Below are 19,130 nucleotides of genomic sequence, written 5' to 3'. Positions count from 1 at the left end.
GGGAAGAAAGGGATAAAGAAACGGGGGGTAATCAGAAGGGGGAATGAAACATGAGAGACTATGGACTATGAGAAACAAACTGAGGGCCTCAGAGGGGAGGGGGGTGGGGGAATGGGATAGACCGGTGATGGATAGTAAGGAGGGCACGTATTGCATGGTGCACTGGGTGTTATACGCAACTAATGAATCATCGAGCCTTACATCGGAAACCGGGGATGTACTGTACGGTGACTAACATAATATAATAAAAAATCATTAAAAAAAAAAAAAGGGAGAGAGGAAATACAACTTACATTTATTCTTTTGTTTCTCAAGTATTTAATGAGTTACTACTATGGTAAATACTACAAAGTGTGTTGTGGTGGTAGTGGATATGCAAATTGAGTAACTTTTGATCCTTGCCCTCCACAGGATAATGGCCAAATAGAAGACATTAAGAAATGTTAAGAGAACTGAAATACAAGGCAAAATGCTATACGTACTATAATAATGTAAAGTACTGTGCAGATTCCAAAAGAGTTTACTTGATGGGAGGAAAGGGATGCTTTATAAAACATGCACTGTGAGCTAAACTTTGGAAAGGAAGGAAGATTAGAACAAGGAAAGATTGAAAGAAAAAAGGTTCTTCTGGTTAGAAAACAAGGTAGGCAGAGGCAGAGAGGTAAAAAGGGATGAGCATAATCAAAGAACATAAATAATCCAAGGGGCACCTGGGTGTCTCAGTGAGTTGAGCACCCGTCTCTTGATTTTGGCTCAGGTCAAGATCTCAGCGTCATGAGATCAAGCCCCGAGTCGGGCTCCACGCTCAGCAGGAAATCTGCTAGAGATTCTCTCTCTCTCTGCCCCTCCCCCTGCTCTCTCTCTCTCAAATAAATAAATCTTCAAAAAAAAAAGTATAAATAATATAGTTCAAATGTACCTAAAATGATGCCCCCGTAGGATATAATAGGAGATGTAAGGCTGCAAGTATAGGATGAAAGGAGACCAAGACAGATACTGAATACTAAATGTAAGGGTATGGACTTTATTCAGTAAGCAAAGAGAACTATGGAAGGCTTTCTAAATTGAGAACCTGACAAGCTCACAATTGTTAGAACACTCAAAAGGTAAATCTGACAAAACAATTGGATATGTAATTGGAAGAGAAGGAATAGTCAGACAAGTCATCCCACTTAGGTAGCTGGAAAGATGATAGTACAAGAGGCATAGGTAAAGCTGTAGGAGAGATTTAATGGAGCAAATGTGTTCAGTTTTTAATAAATTAAGTTCTGGGTGCAAGTGAGACCACCAAGTATAGTTATATAGCAGTTATAAACACTCTGCAGAAAAGTCACAACTGAGGAAATAAATTTGGAAATTGTCCATATTCAGTTTATTGGTAAAGTTCCACAATTAAAGAGATTACAAAGGAAAGGAAGAAAAAGTAATATGGAAAAAGAGAAAACCAAGGAGAGACACTTAAGGTCACACTTAAGAGCATGAAAAAGGAGGCAAAGAAGGAAAAATTAAATACTTCAGTTTCACCATTATCTTCACTGGCAAGTTCAGTATACTTTTTTCAACTTTCCTATATATTTAAAGTTTTTCATAATACACAGTTGGAAAAAAGACTAATCTTTTTAAAAAGAAAGAAGTATTCTAGTAATTGTATTGTTCATTTCTTTTTTAAATGAAAATCAAACAGGCAGAAGTCATTCCCTCTTTGAACAATATAATAAGCACCTTGGAAAATGTCCTACAATACAAACTGTTTTGCAGTTCACATTCCTGTGTTATTGATATTCCCCTGCCTGTAAGTCTTTCCCCCTGCCCACTCCCCTGATTAACTCTTACTTATCTTTCAAAATTCAGTCCTATTATCATGTCTCAGAAGCATCCCCAAGTTACTATGAATAGTACCCTATGTATACTTTATCCTGCAAACCTCACAATAATATTGAGCCTTTAAGGGAGAATTACTGTACCTGAGCTAAAAATAGATAAATAGACAGATAGACAGACAGATAGATAGATAGATAGATAGATAGATAATTTGCCCCAGATTCACAGACAGGTAAATAGTGGTTCTGCAAACTGAAGTCTACAGACCACAAAACAGATAAGGAGGACTCTTCCGCTATGCTCTACAACAAGCACATGTCCACGGGCCCCACAGAGTAGGGACGATGCTACCATCATCATGACAAGTCTGAAAAAAATCTGGGACAAAAGACAAAAACTTTCAGGGGCAACAAAGAACTGAAAGGTATCACCAAGTCCTGCTGGGGTAACATTCTAAGGAATGATTTATTCCTTGGCATAACAGAAGAAAACCAAATCAAGAAGCCAGATAACTTTACAGCATTAGCCAAGAATGACATCAACGTGGCCCCAAGTTTCTATTCAATAAGCTATGCCAAGGTTACAGTTAAACCTTACATGATTATAACTTCTCATTTCAATTTTTTTTGCCAGAAAATAAAATTTAGCCCCACCCCCAACTAGCCTCTTCCTGCCTCCAGGACAGCCTTGGATGCTCACCAGCAAGCCCTCACCACTGATTCTTCCAATTTTAGAAACCCTATCCACTACTACCCAATTGATAACTATGGAAAGACGGCAGATGACAGTTGTTTCTGGGTATACAGCCTAATAGAGCCTCTCATTCATACCAATGAATATTTGCTGAAAACCTGATACATGGCCTGTTCTGTACAGAACACGGGGGTTGGGATAGCATGGTGACAGGGTGACTGATTGTTAGTAAAAGTAGTAAGAACAATCCCAGCATTAAAGAAGAAAACAACCTATATGGAGAGGCATGAGTGGAAGATGAGTAACAATTAGAAAATTTAAATGACAAATTAAGTGGCAAAGACCATTCAGAGAAAAGGAGAGTTGTATATGTGCCAGTGTAGCTGAGGAGACACACACAGACAGAGATCATTCTGGGCAGAAGGACAGCATCTGTCAAAGCACAAAAATGGATAATGTGCTTGATGGCATAAGGAGCAGTGACAAGCTAGTCAAGTAAAGTAAAAGGTAAGAGAAGCAGGTCTGGGGCAAGCACTTGGTTGGAGAAGACCTGCATGAGGAAAGCTCCAAAAGGCAGGCAGATCAGTTTAGACTTGACTTGGTAGGCAAAAAGAACTATGTTGGTTTCTTAGGAGAATAAAAAGCATTTTCAGAGGATGAGATAGGTAGTTCATGTTGCATGGACTGTAGGATGAGGAGGAAGTATACAGGCATGAAAGTCGGGCAGGAAACCTCTTCACCAAACCAAATCCAGTATGATTACACCCAAATTAATGATGTCTAATGGCACAAATACGAGGAAGGGGAAAATCCAAAAGACGTTTCATAAAAGCAATCAACAAAGACAACTTAGAAGTAAAACTGAAAAGGCTTACTAAAGAAGTAAAAACACATCAGCTCTAAGAATATAATTTTCTTTTCAAATAAGCATCAGAAAAGATTATTAAAATGTTTACGCTTATTTTCCAAATAAATTTGTTAACTTCAATGCAAGTCTTATGAAGTAGACCACATTCAAACTAACCTTCAAATTCAGAATGTGATCCATTAATACAAAACATCTTGGCTGCTTCAAAGTAAGATCTACCGGTCCTCCTCTTTGCTGAGGATCCCAATTCAGCATCAACTGAAGCCAGTTTTCCATGGGTTCTACTATTAAACTAGAAAGCATACAAAAATAGGGTGAAAATCATTATGTTCCAGTTTTCTTGTAGTATTGTGAAAAAAGGTAATTTTATAGGTTGCCCCTGTCCTTTCTCATTACTCATCTGTATCATTTTGTATCTCACTTTCAAGTAATTCATGAAATGACAGGGGGCGTTTTCCCATAAAAAACAACCCAAAACCTACATACGTAAGTACTGGCAATTTCAACAGGTGAGTCTAGTTCCATTCTCCAAGGAACCCATTTACTTCAGTATCCCAAGAATCTTCTTATAGCAGGAGTTCTTGTTTCCACTACACCTGTACTGTCCAATATGGTAGCCTCTAGTCACAGTGGCTATCTGCATTTACACTTACATTAATTAAAATTAAATATAATTTAAAATTGAGTTCTTCTGTCACACTACAACCTTTCAAGTGCTCAACAGTCTTATGGGGGCATCACAAATATAAAACTTTTTCAATATCACAGAAAGTTTTACTGCACAATACTACCTGAAACAGACAACAACTCTACTGTTCTTTTATAACCCTAAAGAAACTGAGGTGAACTTCCTCAACTAAAATATACTTACCTACAAAGGCTATTTGGTTGAGGTAAATGGCTACTAAACCGAACTTCTCCTGTCATCTCTTCACATGCAAATATACACTTTGGATCCTTCTTCTTAATCTTCTCATGCCTATAAAACAAGTTACCTCAGTTGACAACTGATTCTCACAAACACTCAAAGATTTTTTGTCATTTAATTTTACTCAATTATGTAATTAAAAGGCAATTACACCATATGAAGGGGGATGGAAGAAACAAAAGCAGGTAACTGAAAATTTCCATTCCCATCAAACACAACAAAGTTCTCTTCCATTTCTTACCAGGTAAATGGCTGCAGATGATGCAAAAAAGGCCTATATCCAGCAATACATTCAAATACCATGGTCCCAAAGCTCCAATAATCAACAGTGGCTGTGTAAGGCTTATTCTCAAAGAGTTCTGGGGCCTTAAAAAGAAAAAAAAAATGCTTTACATGTCAATCCTATGAGAAAAGCTACTTTATCTTTGAACTACTATATTCATGAACTTCAGAAATAAGAATACGAATTCTGTACACCTAAATTCAAAGGAACAATCCATGTCTCACCAGATATTGCAGTGTTCCCACAAAAGATGTACACAGACTTCCTTGATCAACATCTTTGGCATACCCCAGATCAATTATTTTATGCATAATCTACAAAACAAAAAGTATTAAATGATTGAGAAATCTGAAAGGGAAAGGCAACAATGTCCTTATAAGGCTCTAGAGAGGGTAGCAGGGAAGGGCTTGGGCTCTGGAATATCACAATCGTATTTCAAGCCTGAGCTCCACTGCTTATGTGACCTTGATCAAGTTACTTAACTTCTCTCAGTTTCCTAAATAATGGTATTACTAACAATTCTTCAGAGAATTATTATTAGGATTCAATGAAATAAAGAAAGAAAAGAATCTAACACAGTATCTGATACATGGTAAAAAATGTTTAAAAATTAAGTAAAGGCTATTAATTTTTATTTTGGTATATTCAGAATAAGCTTGATCCATTAACCAGAAGGGAAAGGTAAGGATGATTCCAAACTTGAAAAAGCATCATACCACTGAGTGAGTCTAACTTGAAGAATATCCTGAAGTCTCTGGATACAAAAAAAGCAGCAATAGTTGGTGCCAAACATACATGAAAGCCTCCTAAGAAAAGAGGCACCATCAAGGTTTCATCACCTCCAACTGACCACCATCATCACTAACTAAAGACCACACAATCCAATTCCAGGTTCAGACTCGGCTTTACATCTTTATTGGACTGGAACCTGAGTGCTAGTCACAAGAAAACTGTTTCAATTATTCTGATAAATACAAGTATTACAGGAGTCAATGCATAATTTCTGGTTGTTCTAAAGATGACTCATTTAAGAATCTGAGAAAGCAAGGTTTTGAATTTTACTTGAATATAGAATATAGGACTTTTGGGGAGGAGAATGAGTTTGTTCTTTCTTAAATAAGAAACATAGTTAAGTAAACATACTTAACTAAATCCAGGATGTGTGCGTGTATTGGATGTGCTTTGTAAGGGATTAACAAATTATTTTTATTTACTGCCTATTATCTCTACTAAATACTGTATTAGAAAACAGAAATGAGCAAGACAGGCACAGTTCCTTCTCTAATGGAGCCACTATGTTAGCAGAAGAGACAAACAACTAAACACAAAACCACAGTTCAATGTAATGAGGATAGAAAAAGTATAAAATGCTATGGAAAGACACCAGACTTCAAAGACTAATTACACCAGGGAAACTGTGTTCAATTGGCATGTAACATTTCCTCAGGTTTCACCTACCTTTCCACCAACATCCTGAAGAACTATGTTTTCAGGTTTTAGATCACGATGTATAATTTTGTTTTCATGCAAATATCGGATCCCAGACCCTAAATAAAGTTTAAAATGTATTTTGAGGTAACAGAAATACTGAATTAAAAATAAATTCGTCTCACATTTTGTACAAATCTACTCTGACATTCAAGCTTTTTTTTCTAAGTTTTTTTATTTAAGTAATCTCTACACCCAACGTGGGGCTTGAACTCACAACCCTGAAATCAAGCATCGCATGCTCCTCTGACTGAGCCAGTCGGGCACCCCTCTGATTCTCACATTTATACAGATGATTAATGATATTATACCACTTAAGATTCTCTCCACAGAAAATCCAGTTAACATGAAAAAAGTGCGGCAGAATTATATAACTCCCCAGTTTTCCCTCCCATCAAAATCATCTTCTTCAACTAGACTTGACCTCCATGACCTAGGAAAAGAAATCAAATATACAGGGAAATCAAAATATATAGGAAAACATATTCTTGGCTTCTGCCCTTCTTCCAAGGGCCTGAGTGCAGGTAATTTTAGGGATTTTTCAGGAATAATTCTTATTAAAAAGAGATTTCATCCTAAGAGTTGACTTGAGGACCAGTAACCATGAGATGCAATGCCACTGGTAAATAAAATTACTATGTTAGGCAGAGAGGGATGAAGGGAGAATAAAACTGAATAAGGTCCTTTCACACCATTTTTTGTCAGCAATTGGAACATCTATTAGTCAAAAATGGACTCCCAGCAAAAAACAAAAATAACAAAATATCCTAGTTTTAGCATCAAGAGCAAATTTTTGTGATAATTTTTCTGATAATTTCTTATAGATGGTAAAAGTGTATGCTTTGTATAGTACATCAAAAATTCTCCTAAATTCCCAAGCAGTATATAGATCCTTTTATAAACCAAAGGGGCATTAAGTTATGATGGTATTTTCAAACTGATTACATACCTATATCACTCAGTAAAGAAAGTATCTGGCTTTCTTTAAGTCCACAGCAATTTTCTGGTTTGTTGAGTAACTGAAGAAAAAAAAAAATGTATACTGCCAATACTGCTGGGCAGTAGTAACACATTAATCACTGATACACTAAGAGAATATTCAAATAAGAAAATAAGTCACAATTAAGAAAATGTAAGAAGGGAAAAATTACCAAAACCATACTGAGGACAAATTAATTTCATGACAAAACTTACACAAGTAAAGATAAAGGAAGAAAGTATGTGAAACTGAAAAAGGTTGAAAAAACCTCACATATTTAAAAATAGCCATACGGTGTATTTAAAATGAGATGAGAAAGATTTGCAAAAGAAAAAAAAAATAATAACCTCTTTTTTTTTTTTTCAAACACAACTTCTTTATAAACACCTTAGATAGACATTGATATTTTGGTCTAACACAATAAATCCACTCCCATCCTGCAAACACCACCACCTACAAAAAACTGTGTGTTCTCAATCAGGGGTTAGTAAATGTTCCCAGTAAAGGGCCATACAGTAAAAACTTTAGGCTTTGCAGGGCACAAGTCTCTGTCACAACTACTCAATTCTAATGTTGTAGTAAAAAAGCAGCCACAAAAACAGGTAACAGGCCATAGGTTACTGACTTTTATTCTAGATTATCTTATTAAACATGATTCAAACATTGCTAAGGTTCATGATTTACTATCTCATCATCTCAAAACATCCACACTACCTTCCGGAGATCTCCTCCAGAACAGTATTCCATTGCTAGAAGAGGCACATCATTAATTAAAAAATTCAATTCCTCAGGTACATCACGGGCCTTTACAACATTGGCGTGGTTCAACCTAACAAGAGGGGGAAAACATAATCAAAATTTTTTTTCCAATGAAAAGAGATTGGGTTTGAAATGGTAATTAACTGGGGGGCAGTGGAAGAAAGGCTGGCATTATTTATAATATCCTAATTTCTCATTTGTATAATGAAGAATTAATAATTTTCAAAACTAAAATATAGCTAGGGGTACCTGGATGGCTCGGTCAGTTAAGTGCATGACTCTAGATTTTGGCTCAGGTCATGATCTCAGGGTTGTAGGATCAAGCCCTGCATCGGGCTCAGTGGAGAGTTGGCTCGGGATTCTCTCTCTCCCTCTGCCCACCCCCTCTAAAATAAACAAATAAATCTTTAAAAATAAATAAAATACAGATAAAAATACTATCACAATCACTACTATTACATTTCTATGTGCCAAACAGTACCCGCTTTACATACTTTAATTCATTTACTTGTCACAATAATCCTAGTGTAGGTAGATTTATTAATAGTCTCATCACACAGGAGAAAACTGAAGCACAAATTGGTTAAGTAATATAGGATCACACAGCAAGGAGGTGGTCAAGTAAGGATTCAAATCTGGCAGTCTGGTTCCAAAGCCTATATCACACTAGTTCTCCCACAATCACTTACAATGTCACCCATAGGTAATATATTAAAATTTTGGCATATTTCCTTCTAGCTTCAATCTGTACATAAATACATTTTTAAATAAATGTTAAGTCTCACTATATATTGTTTTCTAACATCTTTTTTTTTTTAACTTAATATATCATCCCAGCCATCATCATCACCATCAAGCCTGTGGATCTCAAAACTGGAATAGATTACCAGGTCCTAGAGACCTAAGGAAACAGACTCTCCATGTGTAGGTCCTGAGCATTTATACTGCTAACCAGGTTTCCTGGTGATTCTGCCACATAGCCAAGTTTGAGTACTTTAATAGTGAATTGAGCAAAGACACTGGAATCAGAAAGTACTTATTTCAAATTCAGACTCTATTAGCTACCAGTTGTAGGACTCTATGAGCTTCAACTTCCTCATCTTGAAATAGGGATAATACCTAAAAACAGGGTAGCTGTGACAAGTAGGATTATTTGTAAAGCACTTAGCATACTACTTGTGCAGGTTTTAATATATGCCCACTTCTTCCTTTAAGAGCTTAATTATTCTCCTCCCCTTAAGTATAGGCTGTACTTAGTGACTCATTTCTAACAAATAGAATGTGGTAGAAAAGATATTACATCCGAGGAAAGATCATAAAAGATATGTCAGCTTTCACTTTGCTCTCTCTCCTCAGATCACTCACTTTGAGGAAAACTAGCTGCCATGTCATGAAAATATCCAAGCTTCCCTCTGCAGAGGCCCGTATGATGAGCAACTGATACCTCTAGCCAAAAGCCATATAAATGAGCTTGGAAGTGGATACTCCAGCCCCATTCAAGTCTTTGGATGACTGTAGCTCCACTCAACATTTTGGGGTGTTTCAGGAGGAATCTCCTGAGTCAGAATCACTAAACAAAGTCACTCCCAAATTCCTAAACCACAGAAACTGTGAGATACTAAATATTTGTTGGTTTGGTTTTTTTTTTTAATTTAAGTAATCTCTATACCCAATGTGGGGCTTGAACTCACGACCCCGAGATCAAGAGTCACATTCTCTTCTGACTGAACCAGCCAGATGCTCCCAAATGGTTGTTTTGAGTGACTGAGTTTTGGGGAAAGCTTGTACGAAGCAATAGATACACTACTCAACAAAAGTAGGTAAGAGTAAAGAAATGAGAATAGTGATTATATTTAACAAGAAAGTATAATGGATGAACATTGCCCAAAATCCAAAAGAAAAAGATTCTGCCCACAGAAAGCTAAGTCTGATAATACACAGCTGGCTTTTTAAAAAAGATTTTATTTATTTATTTGAGAGAAAGAGTGAGCACGAGTTGGGGGAGAGGGGCAGAGGAAGAAGCAGACTCCCCACTGAGGAGGGAGCCCAACTCAGGACTCCATCCCAGGGCCCTGAGATCATGACCTGAGCCAAAGGCAGCTGCTTAACTGACTGAGCCATCCAAGCACCCCCTTAGCTGATTTTTAAAACTAAACCTACTTAATCATAATGTGATGTTATTAGTTGAAACAGAACATATATTTGATGAGAAAGAAAAAAACACATTCCCCAAAAGATCCTGAGAACAGATTCCCACCCTCCTTCCCTATGATGACATCTGCCCGGGCTGCAGAGCTAGGGAAATATGTCATCAAATACACTTACTTCTTCATGATCTGGATTTCATGGCACCACCGTTCTCTGTTTTTGGTACTTAGTTCTAGGCGACATGACTTAATTGCTATTTTGACATCAAGTTCCTGCCAAGATAGAAAATCAACAGAGAAAAATTATTAGGTTCTTGTGCAGATTTACTTGCTATCAAAGAAATGCCAACCTAGGGAAACAAGACTCTGGCTTTACTAATTAAACAGATTTATCCACAGCTCTCTTGAGCCGATGCTTTTGCCAGGTAAACCACGAGACTATTAAAGCAATGCTTCAAAACTGACCTTCACCCCAGCCTCCATAATATGAAAAACCCACAACGAACATCATACCCAATGAGGAAAAACTGAGAGCTTTTCCCCAAGGTCAGGAACAAGACAAAGATGTCCACCCTCACTACTTTTATTCAACGTAGTACTGGAAGTCCTAGCCACAGCAATCAGACCACAAAAAGAAATAAAAAGCATCCAAATTAGTAAGGAAGAAGTAAAATTTTCACTATTTGCAAATGACATCCTATACAAAAAAACCCCTAAAGATTCCACAAAAAAAGGACCTTGAATAGCCAAAGCAATCTTTTTTTTTTTAATATTGATTTTTTATTATATTATGTTAGTCACCATACAGTACATCCCCGGTTTCCGATGTAAGGCTTGATGATTCATTAGTTGTGTATAACACCCAGTGCACCATGCAATACGTGCCCTCCTTACTACCCATCACCGGCCTATCCCATTCCCCCACCCCCCTCCCCTCTGTAGCCCTCAGTAGCCAAAGCAATCTTGAAAAAGAAAAATAAAACTGGAGATATCACGATTCTAGATGTCAAGTTATATTCAAAGCTGTAGTAATCAAAATAGTATGGTGGCACAAAAATAGACAAATAGATCAATAGAACAGAATGGAGAGCCCAGAAATAAGCCCCTAATTATATGCTCAATTAATCTATGACAAAGGAGGCAAGTATACGCAATGGGAAAAAGATAGTCTCTTCAACAAACAGTGTTGGGAAAACTGGATGGTTACATGCAAAAGAATAAAACTGGACCACTTGGGGCACCTGAGTGTCTCAGTTCTAAACGTCTGCCTTAGGCTCAGGGCGTGACCCCGGTGTTCCGGAATTGAGCCCCACATCAGGCTCCTCCGCTTGGAGCCTGCTTCTTCCTCTCCCACTCCCCCTGCTTGTGTTCCCTCTCTCACTGGCTCTCTCTCTCTCTCTGTCAAATAAATAAATAAATAAATAAATCTTTAAAAAAAAAAAAACTGGACCACTTTCTTACACCACACACAAAAACAAACTCAAAATGGTTTAAAGACGGGGGTCGGGGGGGGCAGAGTGCCTCAGTCAGTTAGGCATCCAGCTCTTGACTTTGCCTCAGGTGATGATCTCAGGATTGTGAGATCAAGCCCTGTGTTGGGCTCCAGACTGGGCATGAAGCCTGTTTAAGATTCTCTCTCTCCTTCTGTCCTCCCTCCACCCCCCATCCTGCTCGCACATGTGCGCACTCTAAATAAATAAATAAATAAATAAATAAATAAAAATAGGGTTCAAGACATAAATATGAGACCCAAAACCACAAAAATCCTAGAAGAGAACACATGCAGTAATTTCTCTGACATCAGCCATAGCAACGTTTTTCTAGATACGTCTTCTGAGGAAAGGGAAATAAAAGCAAAAATACACTATTGGGACTACATCAAAATAAAAAGCTTCTGCACAGCAAAGGGAACAATCAACAAAACTAAAAGGCAAGCCACTGAATGGGAGAAGATATTTGCAAATGACATATCTGGTAAAGGGTTAGTATCCAAAATATGAAAAACTGATAGAATTCAACACCCAAAAAACAAATAATCCAACTACAAAATGGGAAGAAGACAGGAATAGATAGTTCCCCAAAGAAGATAAACAGATGGCCAACGGATACAAGAAAAAATACTCAACATCACTTATCAACAGGGAAATGCAAATCAAAACTACAATGAATATCATCTCACACCTATCAGAATGGCTAAAATAAAAAACACAAGAAACAACAAGTGTTGGTGAGGATGTAGACAAAAACCTTGTGCGCTGCTGGTGGAATGCGAACTGGTGCAGCCACTGTGAAAAAGAGTATAGAGGCACCTTGAAAAGTTAAAAAGATAATTACCCTATGATGAAGTAATTGCACTACTGGGTATTTACCCAAAAACTTAAAAAACACTAATTCAAAGGGATACAGGTACCCCCATGTTTACTGCAGCATTATTTACAATAGCCAAATTATGGAAGCAGCCCAAGTGTGAATGGATAAAGAAGATGTAGTATAAAATGGAATATTATTCAGCCATAAAAAGGAATGAAATCTTGCCATTTACAATATGGATGTAGCTAGAGGATATAATGCTAAATGAAATAAGTCAGAGAAAGACAAATACCACATCATTTCACTCATATGTGGAATTTAAGAAACAAAACAAGCAAAGAAAGAGACAGACAACCAAGAAACAGGCTCTTAATTACAGTGAACAAACTGATAGTTACCAAAAGGGGAGGTAGGTGGGGGATGGGTGAAATAGGTGATGGGGATTAAAGAATACACTTATAATAATGAGCACTGAGTAATGTACAAAATTGTTGAATCACTATATTGTACATCTGAAACTAATGTAACACAGTATGTTTACTGGAATTAAAATAAAAAACAATAAAAAAAAAAAAAGGAGGGAAAAAAATCTTGACAGGTCAAATGCCCAAGAAAATCAGACAGACACATTTTCTTTTTCCTCTCAACAGAAAAAAAAAAAATAAAAAGACCTCTTGTACTAACATATTTAGAGCTGAGGATCTTAATAATAATTAAAGGAACACTTCTTTATAAAATGAACCAAATCTCTTTTACTTTTTTTAGTGATTTAAGAAAAAGTCACACCTGTCACCCAAGTTCTTAGGAACTAACAATTTTTGTTTAGAAATACTCAGAAAAGATACAAGTTATGAAAAGTGAGACTCTGAGGTTCTGAGTTGGCTTGAGAAGAAACAATCAATCAATCAAACCTCAAATACATCAAAGCACACAAGGAAAAAGTCACTGAGGCTGATCCCATTACAGGTCTCTTCAGAACACTGTCTCCTACACACAACCAGAAAAATACAAAAGACCTGTCTCCCCAACAAACCCCTTTTTGAGCTTAATCAAGACAGCTAACAAGGGCCCCAGCCTTCAGCATAACTAGAATGAAGACGATAATTCAGGGCTACCTGGCCTCAGCAGCAAAGAAATAGTTTCAATATAACCAAGCCTAACAAAAAAAAAAAAAAAAAAAAAAAAAAAAAAAAAAACCTCCAAAATTTGTTCCTAATCTCTACATTTCAAATGACATTTAAAAAATCCTAACAATGGCTATATTTCTATTTCCATATCTATAAAATGAACTTAATAGCTCTTGCCTATGACTAGTAATTTAGCCAATTCTGACTGAAATTAAACCCAACATGATGCACATTACAGGAAATATCCAGACCTCATCACATTCTGGCAACAGTAATAATGTAGCCCAGGAACAGGGACCAAACAGGAAGAAAAAAAAAAAACAAACAGTATATAGATGAGGAAGCAAGACATTAACTTGTATGGGATATTCTAAATGGGGGCAGAGGGATGGTGAAGGGAGATAAGACAGGTCATGTACAGAGAAAGAAGAAAGGAATTAGGACACACTACAATCTAGCTTAAATACAGTCCTCGCTGCCTTCAACCTTTCTTCTGTTTTCAGCAGGTACCTGGCTGTAGCTAGGCCCCATGTAATCTTTTACCACCACGGAGACAATTTAGTATAACCATGAACATTAAGCCCTAAAACATGGGAATATTTCGGAGACAGATAGTGGCAATTGTTGCACAACAATGTGAATGTACTTAATGCCACAGAACTGTACACTTAAAAATGGTAAATGTTATCTATTTCACCACAATAAAAAAGTTGGAAAATACAAAGTTAAAGTAGTTTCTTTACTAAAGTACTTCTCAGAGCTTTTAATATGCCAATGTGGATTATGACTCTCCAAGTGAAACAATATTTTATATACATCATTCACCCAATGTTATTTGACCACAGTACCCTTTTTTCAAAGCATTTCACCAGATTAATTTTCCCAAACACACTTTGAGAAGTGATACCCTATTCCCTAGGAAGAATTCTTTGGTTATTTTTGCAAGCTTCTATATTACTTTATAAATACCTTTTTTATATAGGTTACCACATTGTACTTAAAGTGTTTCTGTGTCTGCCTCTCCCACTAGACTTGAAATCTCCTTGAGGGCAGAAAATACTTTTTTTGTTGACTTGGGTACCATCAGCACCCAGAATAATAATCAAATAAATAAACCATCTCACATCCTTTTCTCTTCCTCACTGTGATTTAAGAGATGTAGATAAAATACTGGGACATGGCTTCCACCAAAACACAAAGATCTTGAAAGCTATTAAGGGCAAATCTGAAGTCAGGCTTAAAAAAGTAATGATGCTATTTCTAAGTCTTAGGACAGAATATTTCTTCTGTTTTCACTACAGGCTCAGTTGTCAAATGTCCCAATTTGGGGAAGAGCCAGTCTAGACACATGGAAAGTTCCTGAGAGATTTCTAGGATTCTAAAGGAACCCAAATCTCTTCCATTTAAAAATTAAGAGACAGAAAGTAGAAGGGTGATTGCGGAGATGGGGAGGGGGAGGTTTGGGCATGGGGATAGTGGGGAGTTACCAGGAGTTATCATTTAATGATTACAGAGTTTCAGTTTGGTAAGATGAAAAAGTTCTGGAAATAGATGGTGGTAATGGTTGCACACCAATGTAAATGTACTTAATGCCACTGTACACTTAAAAATGGTTAAAATGGTACACTTTACATTATATATACTTTACTACAATTTTTTTTAAAAAGTGATGTGTTGATCTATCCCCAGTCAGGGACCAAGAAAAGCAGTCACAAAAGCATGCTAACAAGCATATTTTTTTTTTCTCTTATGACCAGACTGATGGGCAGGCTTGGAAAACAAGGCCACAGGCAACATTCCATTGAAGTAGTTGGCTCCCTCTTTTCTCTTTGAGTGCCTTACGTCCTCTCTGATTGTGAGAATATTAAATTTACTACTTGTCTAGCTGTCAAAGCACTAAATGCCTTAGTTCCTCACCTCCCGTTCTCCCTCTCTCCAAGATATCCTTCTATGCTGTATTTAGAAAGCTGCTTCACAAAATTTCCTGTTCCATCAGTGACATTTGTCATTGTGACTGCCACAGAAACATGCCTATTCCTCCCAGGTATAGTCCCATGTCCCCCACGTCCCACCCTATATTATGGACTCTCTACCCATATTAAGACAGCAAATCTTGAATTCATTTCTCCATTCACAGGCCAATTGCAAGCATTTTAATAATATTGTAATTGCTCATCTTGCCCCATGTTTTTCACTCAGATTTATCATTTACAAAACAATCTTCCAAAGATACCACTTTGATCTTGACATTTCCTTTTTTTAAGGTCAATTAATAATGGTAAAGATGATGACAACAGCAACAATACAGCAGCAGCAGGAGCTAACAAATGAGGGCTTTACATTGTACTGTACTTAGCCTTACACATATTATCTTATTTAACTCTCAAACAGACCCATGATGTATATAATTATTTTAACTATTTTACAGATGACAAAACAAAGGCTGTACTGCAAGGATTATTAGTCAAGGGTCTATATCTCTAAAAGGTTTGTGAATGTCCTTCAGGAGCACATGACCCCCTCAAATGGCAATGCATAAGGTGGCGGGGATGTGCAACTGCATTTTGCTGGGGAAAGGGTTCATAGCTTTTATTGCTATATTGAAAAATCATAGCTCAAACATGATTATTAACTGCTGCTAAATGGTTAAACATTTTCAATTAAATTAAAGCAAAATTCCTGAGTCTGAAGGTAGCTGTCTTTACCGACTAGGGCACCTCACGCCCAATCTACTTCCTTCCCTTAGGAAGCCATAATCATTTCACCAGCTGATCCTCACACTGTTCCCTACCCAGAACGCATCTCCAGATCTGAAGCCTACCCATGCTTCCAAAAGCTTACCTGTGGACCCATGAAACCTTCCTCGTCTATTCCAGTCCCTACTGATACCACATAGCCTCCAAGCACACACATGAACACACACATTCCCACAGACAACCCCCTTCTTCAGTCCCATTTTCTCACCCATTCATGCTGCCAATACACTCTAATGTGCATCTGCCTCGCACATCCCGACACTCTCTACATTCGGAGACACAGACGCAGTGTCACACTCAGTAAACAGTTTGTCACATCTTGACATTCATACCAGAAGTTCCCCCTAAGAGCTCTATCTCACACACACTGACCCAGGACCTCAGATACAACCTCGGACTCAGTCACCAGACTCACAAGCACAGGATCACACATTCACTCAGTCACACAGGCTCACCGGCCCACAGTACTGCCCAAAGTCTCACTGACGATCTCTCACGTACTGACAGTCGCTGTGTTCCACAGACGCTCTGACAAACACCCACCGCCGCTCCCTCTCGCGCCCCACCTCACCCGATGCTGGTACAGGCAGACATTCCCAAAGCCGCCGGTGCCTAGCCGCTCCCGCATCTCCCACGGCCCGCCCGCGCCCGGCCGCAGCCCCGGGGGCCGCTCCATGGGGCGGGAGGGCAGGCGGCCTCAGGTTCCGCCACTGTTCCCAGGCCGGTTCCGGGCCGCCGAGGCTCGCGCGTCTTTCTTCTCGCGAGATGTAGGCGTCACTTCCGGTAACTGCCGCTGGAAAAGCCCTTCCCCAGCTTTTCCCGGGGGCACGCAGAAGCCTAACCAGCGAAAGGATTGGGAAGAGTGGAATTCGCCTTCCGTTCTCTAAGTCCCTTGGGCATTTTCCTGCCTGAGAGAACCCACATGTTTTCCCAGGCTTCAAAACTATAAGCTCTCCATTCCTTTCAAGTCATCGTCTCCACCCTGTCTACATTTCATCTTTCTTAAGACCTCTGCCATCTATCCTCCAACTCCAACCACCCGCTGAACTGGCACTGGCAAAAGCCACCAATGATTCAAATATCGCGGAATCGAAGAACTGGAAAGACTCCTGCGCTACCAGGTCTACTGATGCATTAAATTTTGCAGTCTTTTTTTTTTTTTTTTAATGATTAATCATCTTCCATAAAGTCAGGCTCAGCTCTTTTGCTTGACTTCTTGTACACCTGTTCCAGGATCTCCCCTGTAATCACAACAGACTCAAGGATGTGACGCTGTTGCGAAGTAAAGAATATGCCCCCTGATTTCGGGAGCTTTCCCCTAAATGCCTCGTGGAGCTTGCAGTCCGGTGGTCTTCCATTTATAGGTTTGCCAGTGCAGTAGTTCCTCATTGCGGGGATTGTTTCTGATGCCTGATGCAGGGCTGCAGAGGAAGCTTCAGGAATGCTGTCGGTGCAACAAGAAGGGCTTCCGAGTGGCGGATAGCTTTAGCATGGAAGAACGAGCTTCCATTTTCACTTTGAGTTGGTCATATGCCTCAGCCTCACAGAACCTGGGGATCTAGTCGGTCACTCTGGGTATAAAAATCCCTGAGGCATCCAATTCTCTGAAGAAATGTATCAGTTGCATTAAGTGGTCATTTGAACCCCCTTTGAGATCATGTGTGCTTGGACCATCGTTTGCACAGCCCCACCTGTGGTATCTAAATAGTTAAATTCCAACTAACACTTCGTGCCCCACACACAGATGGAATATGCTGAGATGCCTAAAGGTGGATACAGCATGTGCACTACAGCAGTGTTGCTGGCTGCTCTGAAAGCATTGAATTAACTTCTGGCAGAGCACATGCGTCTATTGATTTGGAATCCCTGAATGGTGCAACCAGAATGTTGAGCACTGCATGTACAAGCCATGTCATGGTGTTGGACCTCAGTAATGTGTGGTAGCAGATTCTGGATTTCCACATGTGCTTAGTTGCGATGGAGCTGGAGTTGGAGGTGATGGCAAATGATACCTCCCAAACACATCTGAGAGTTGGACAGACTGCACAGATGATTGTGGTACTGACTGCCCCTAACAGTATAAAGCCTTTAGTCTGCTAGGTGTACTGCATAGCTAGCACCGGAGTGTGTCTGAGCTCCACGGGGAGGGGGTGGGGCAAATTCTTGTAATACTCACTTGGAAGAGCTAGGGAGGGATGCTGAGGACCTGAGGGTACTGATGAGTGAGCTGACCCTAAAGTGGCCATCTTTGCAGGAACCAGGTTGTTTCCCATAGTTCACTCTTTGAACATCCCCATTCTCAGATGCTGCATAGCTTGGTTTTAAATCCCAGGATGGTCAACCTCAGGTTTCATGATCTTCAAGTTTGAGAGTCTGTTTTCTTCATGTATAAAATGGAAGCAATAATACCTCAGACATTTTGTGCCATTAAGTGTCCAATATAAAGGAACAATTACTTTTCTTTTGGCTTCCAATATACAGCATTCTCCTATGATCTCTCCCTCTCTCTTTTCCATGTACTTGTGGATCACTCTATTTCCAAGGACTCCTTAAATATTGATACTTCTTAGGCATTCATCTTCAGATTAGGACTGTATTCATCCTTATTTTCATGCATTCTCCTAACTTCAGCTATGGCCTATACCCTGATGATCCCCAAAGCGCTATCACCAACCCAGGTCTCCATGAGTTTAGAACTACCCAACAGCATACTACAACTATCCTAAGCAGAACTCCTCTTCCTTCTCTTAAAATCTGCCCCTTCTCTTCCCAATTAGACTGTAAACTCTGGGATAACTGGAACCATGTCGTGACATGGCCATACTCCTGGAGTCTAGAAAAACGCCTGGCACACAGGAGTTAAGTATTTGCTAAAGGGCTGAAAGAGCTCTTTTATATCAGTAAGATGAATGCTATAAAAGAAAAATGGCAAAGGCCTTCGGTCCCTTCTCCACCCTAGATTGTTCAGGGA

General features: G+C 38.8%; 1 protein-coding gene across 4 annotated transcripts in view; it reads right to left on the bottom strand.

The window, feature by feature from the left end:
* CHUK (component of inhibitor of nuclear factor kappa B kinase complex) overlaps positions 1–16,890 on the bottom strand; it is a 37,925-nt gene extending 21,035 nt beyond the window's left edge. For all 4 annotated transcript variants that reach the window (XR_008957952.1, XM_026493863.4, XM_026493865.4 and 1 more), the window contains exons 1-9: positions 16,731–16,890; positions 10,145–10,239; positions 7,775–7,889; positions 7,031–7,100; positions 6,052–6,140; positions 4,818–4,907; positions 4,552–4,676; positions 4,254–4,361; positions 3,539–3,674 (exon numbers count right to left, since the gene is read on the bottom strand). Coding sequence is in view for 3 of the 4 variants with exons in the window: in XM_026493863.4 (XP_026349648.1) it covers positions 3,539–3,674; positions 4,254–4,361; positions 4,552–4,676; positions 4,818–4,907; positions 6,052–6,140; positions 7,031–7,100; positions 7,775–7,889; positions 10,145–10,239; positions 16,731–16,835 (933 nt within the window). In the remaining variant the exon portion in view is untranslated. The remainder of the gene's footprint in view (positions 1–3,538; positions 3,675–4,253; positions 4,362–4,551; positions 4,677–4,817; positions 4,908–6,051; positions 6,141–7,030; positions 7,101–7,774; positions 7,890–10,144; positions 10,240–16,730) is intronic.
* Between the last annotated feature and the right edge of the window lie 2,240 nt (positions 16,891–19,130).

Source organism: Ursus arctos, unplaced genomic scaffold (assembly GCF_023065955.2).
Source record: "Ursus arctos isolate Adak ecotype North America unplaced genomic scaffold, UrsArc2.0 scaffold_7, whole genome shotgun sequence".
In the NCBI taxonomy this organism is placed as follows: Eukaryota; Metazoa; Chordata; class Mammalia; order Carnivora; family Ursidae; genus Ursus; species Ursus arctos.
This window is presented reverse-complemented; position numbering and strand designations above follow the sequence as displayed.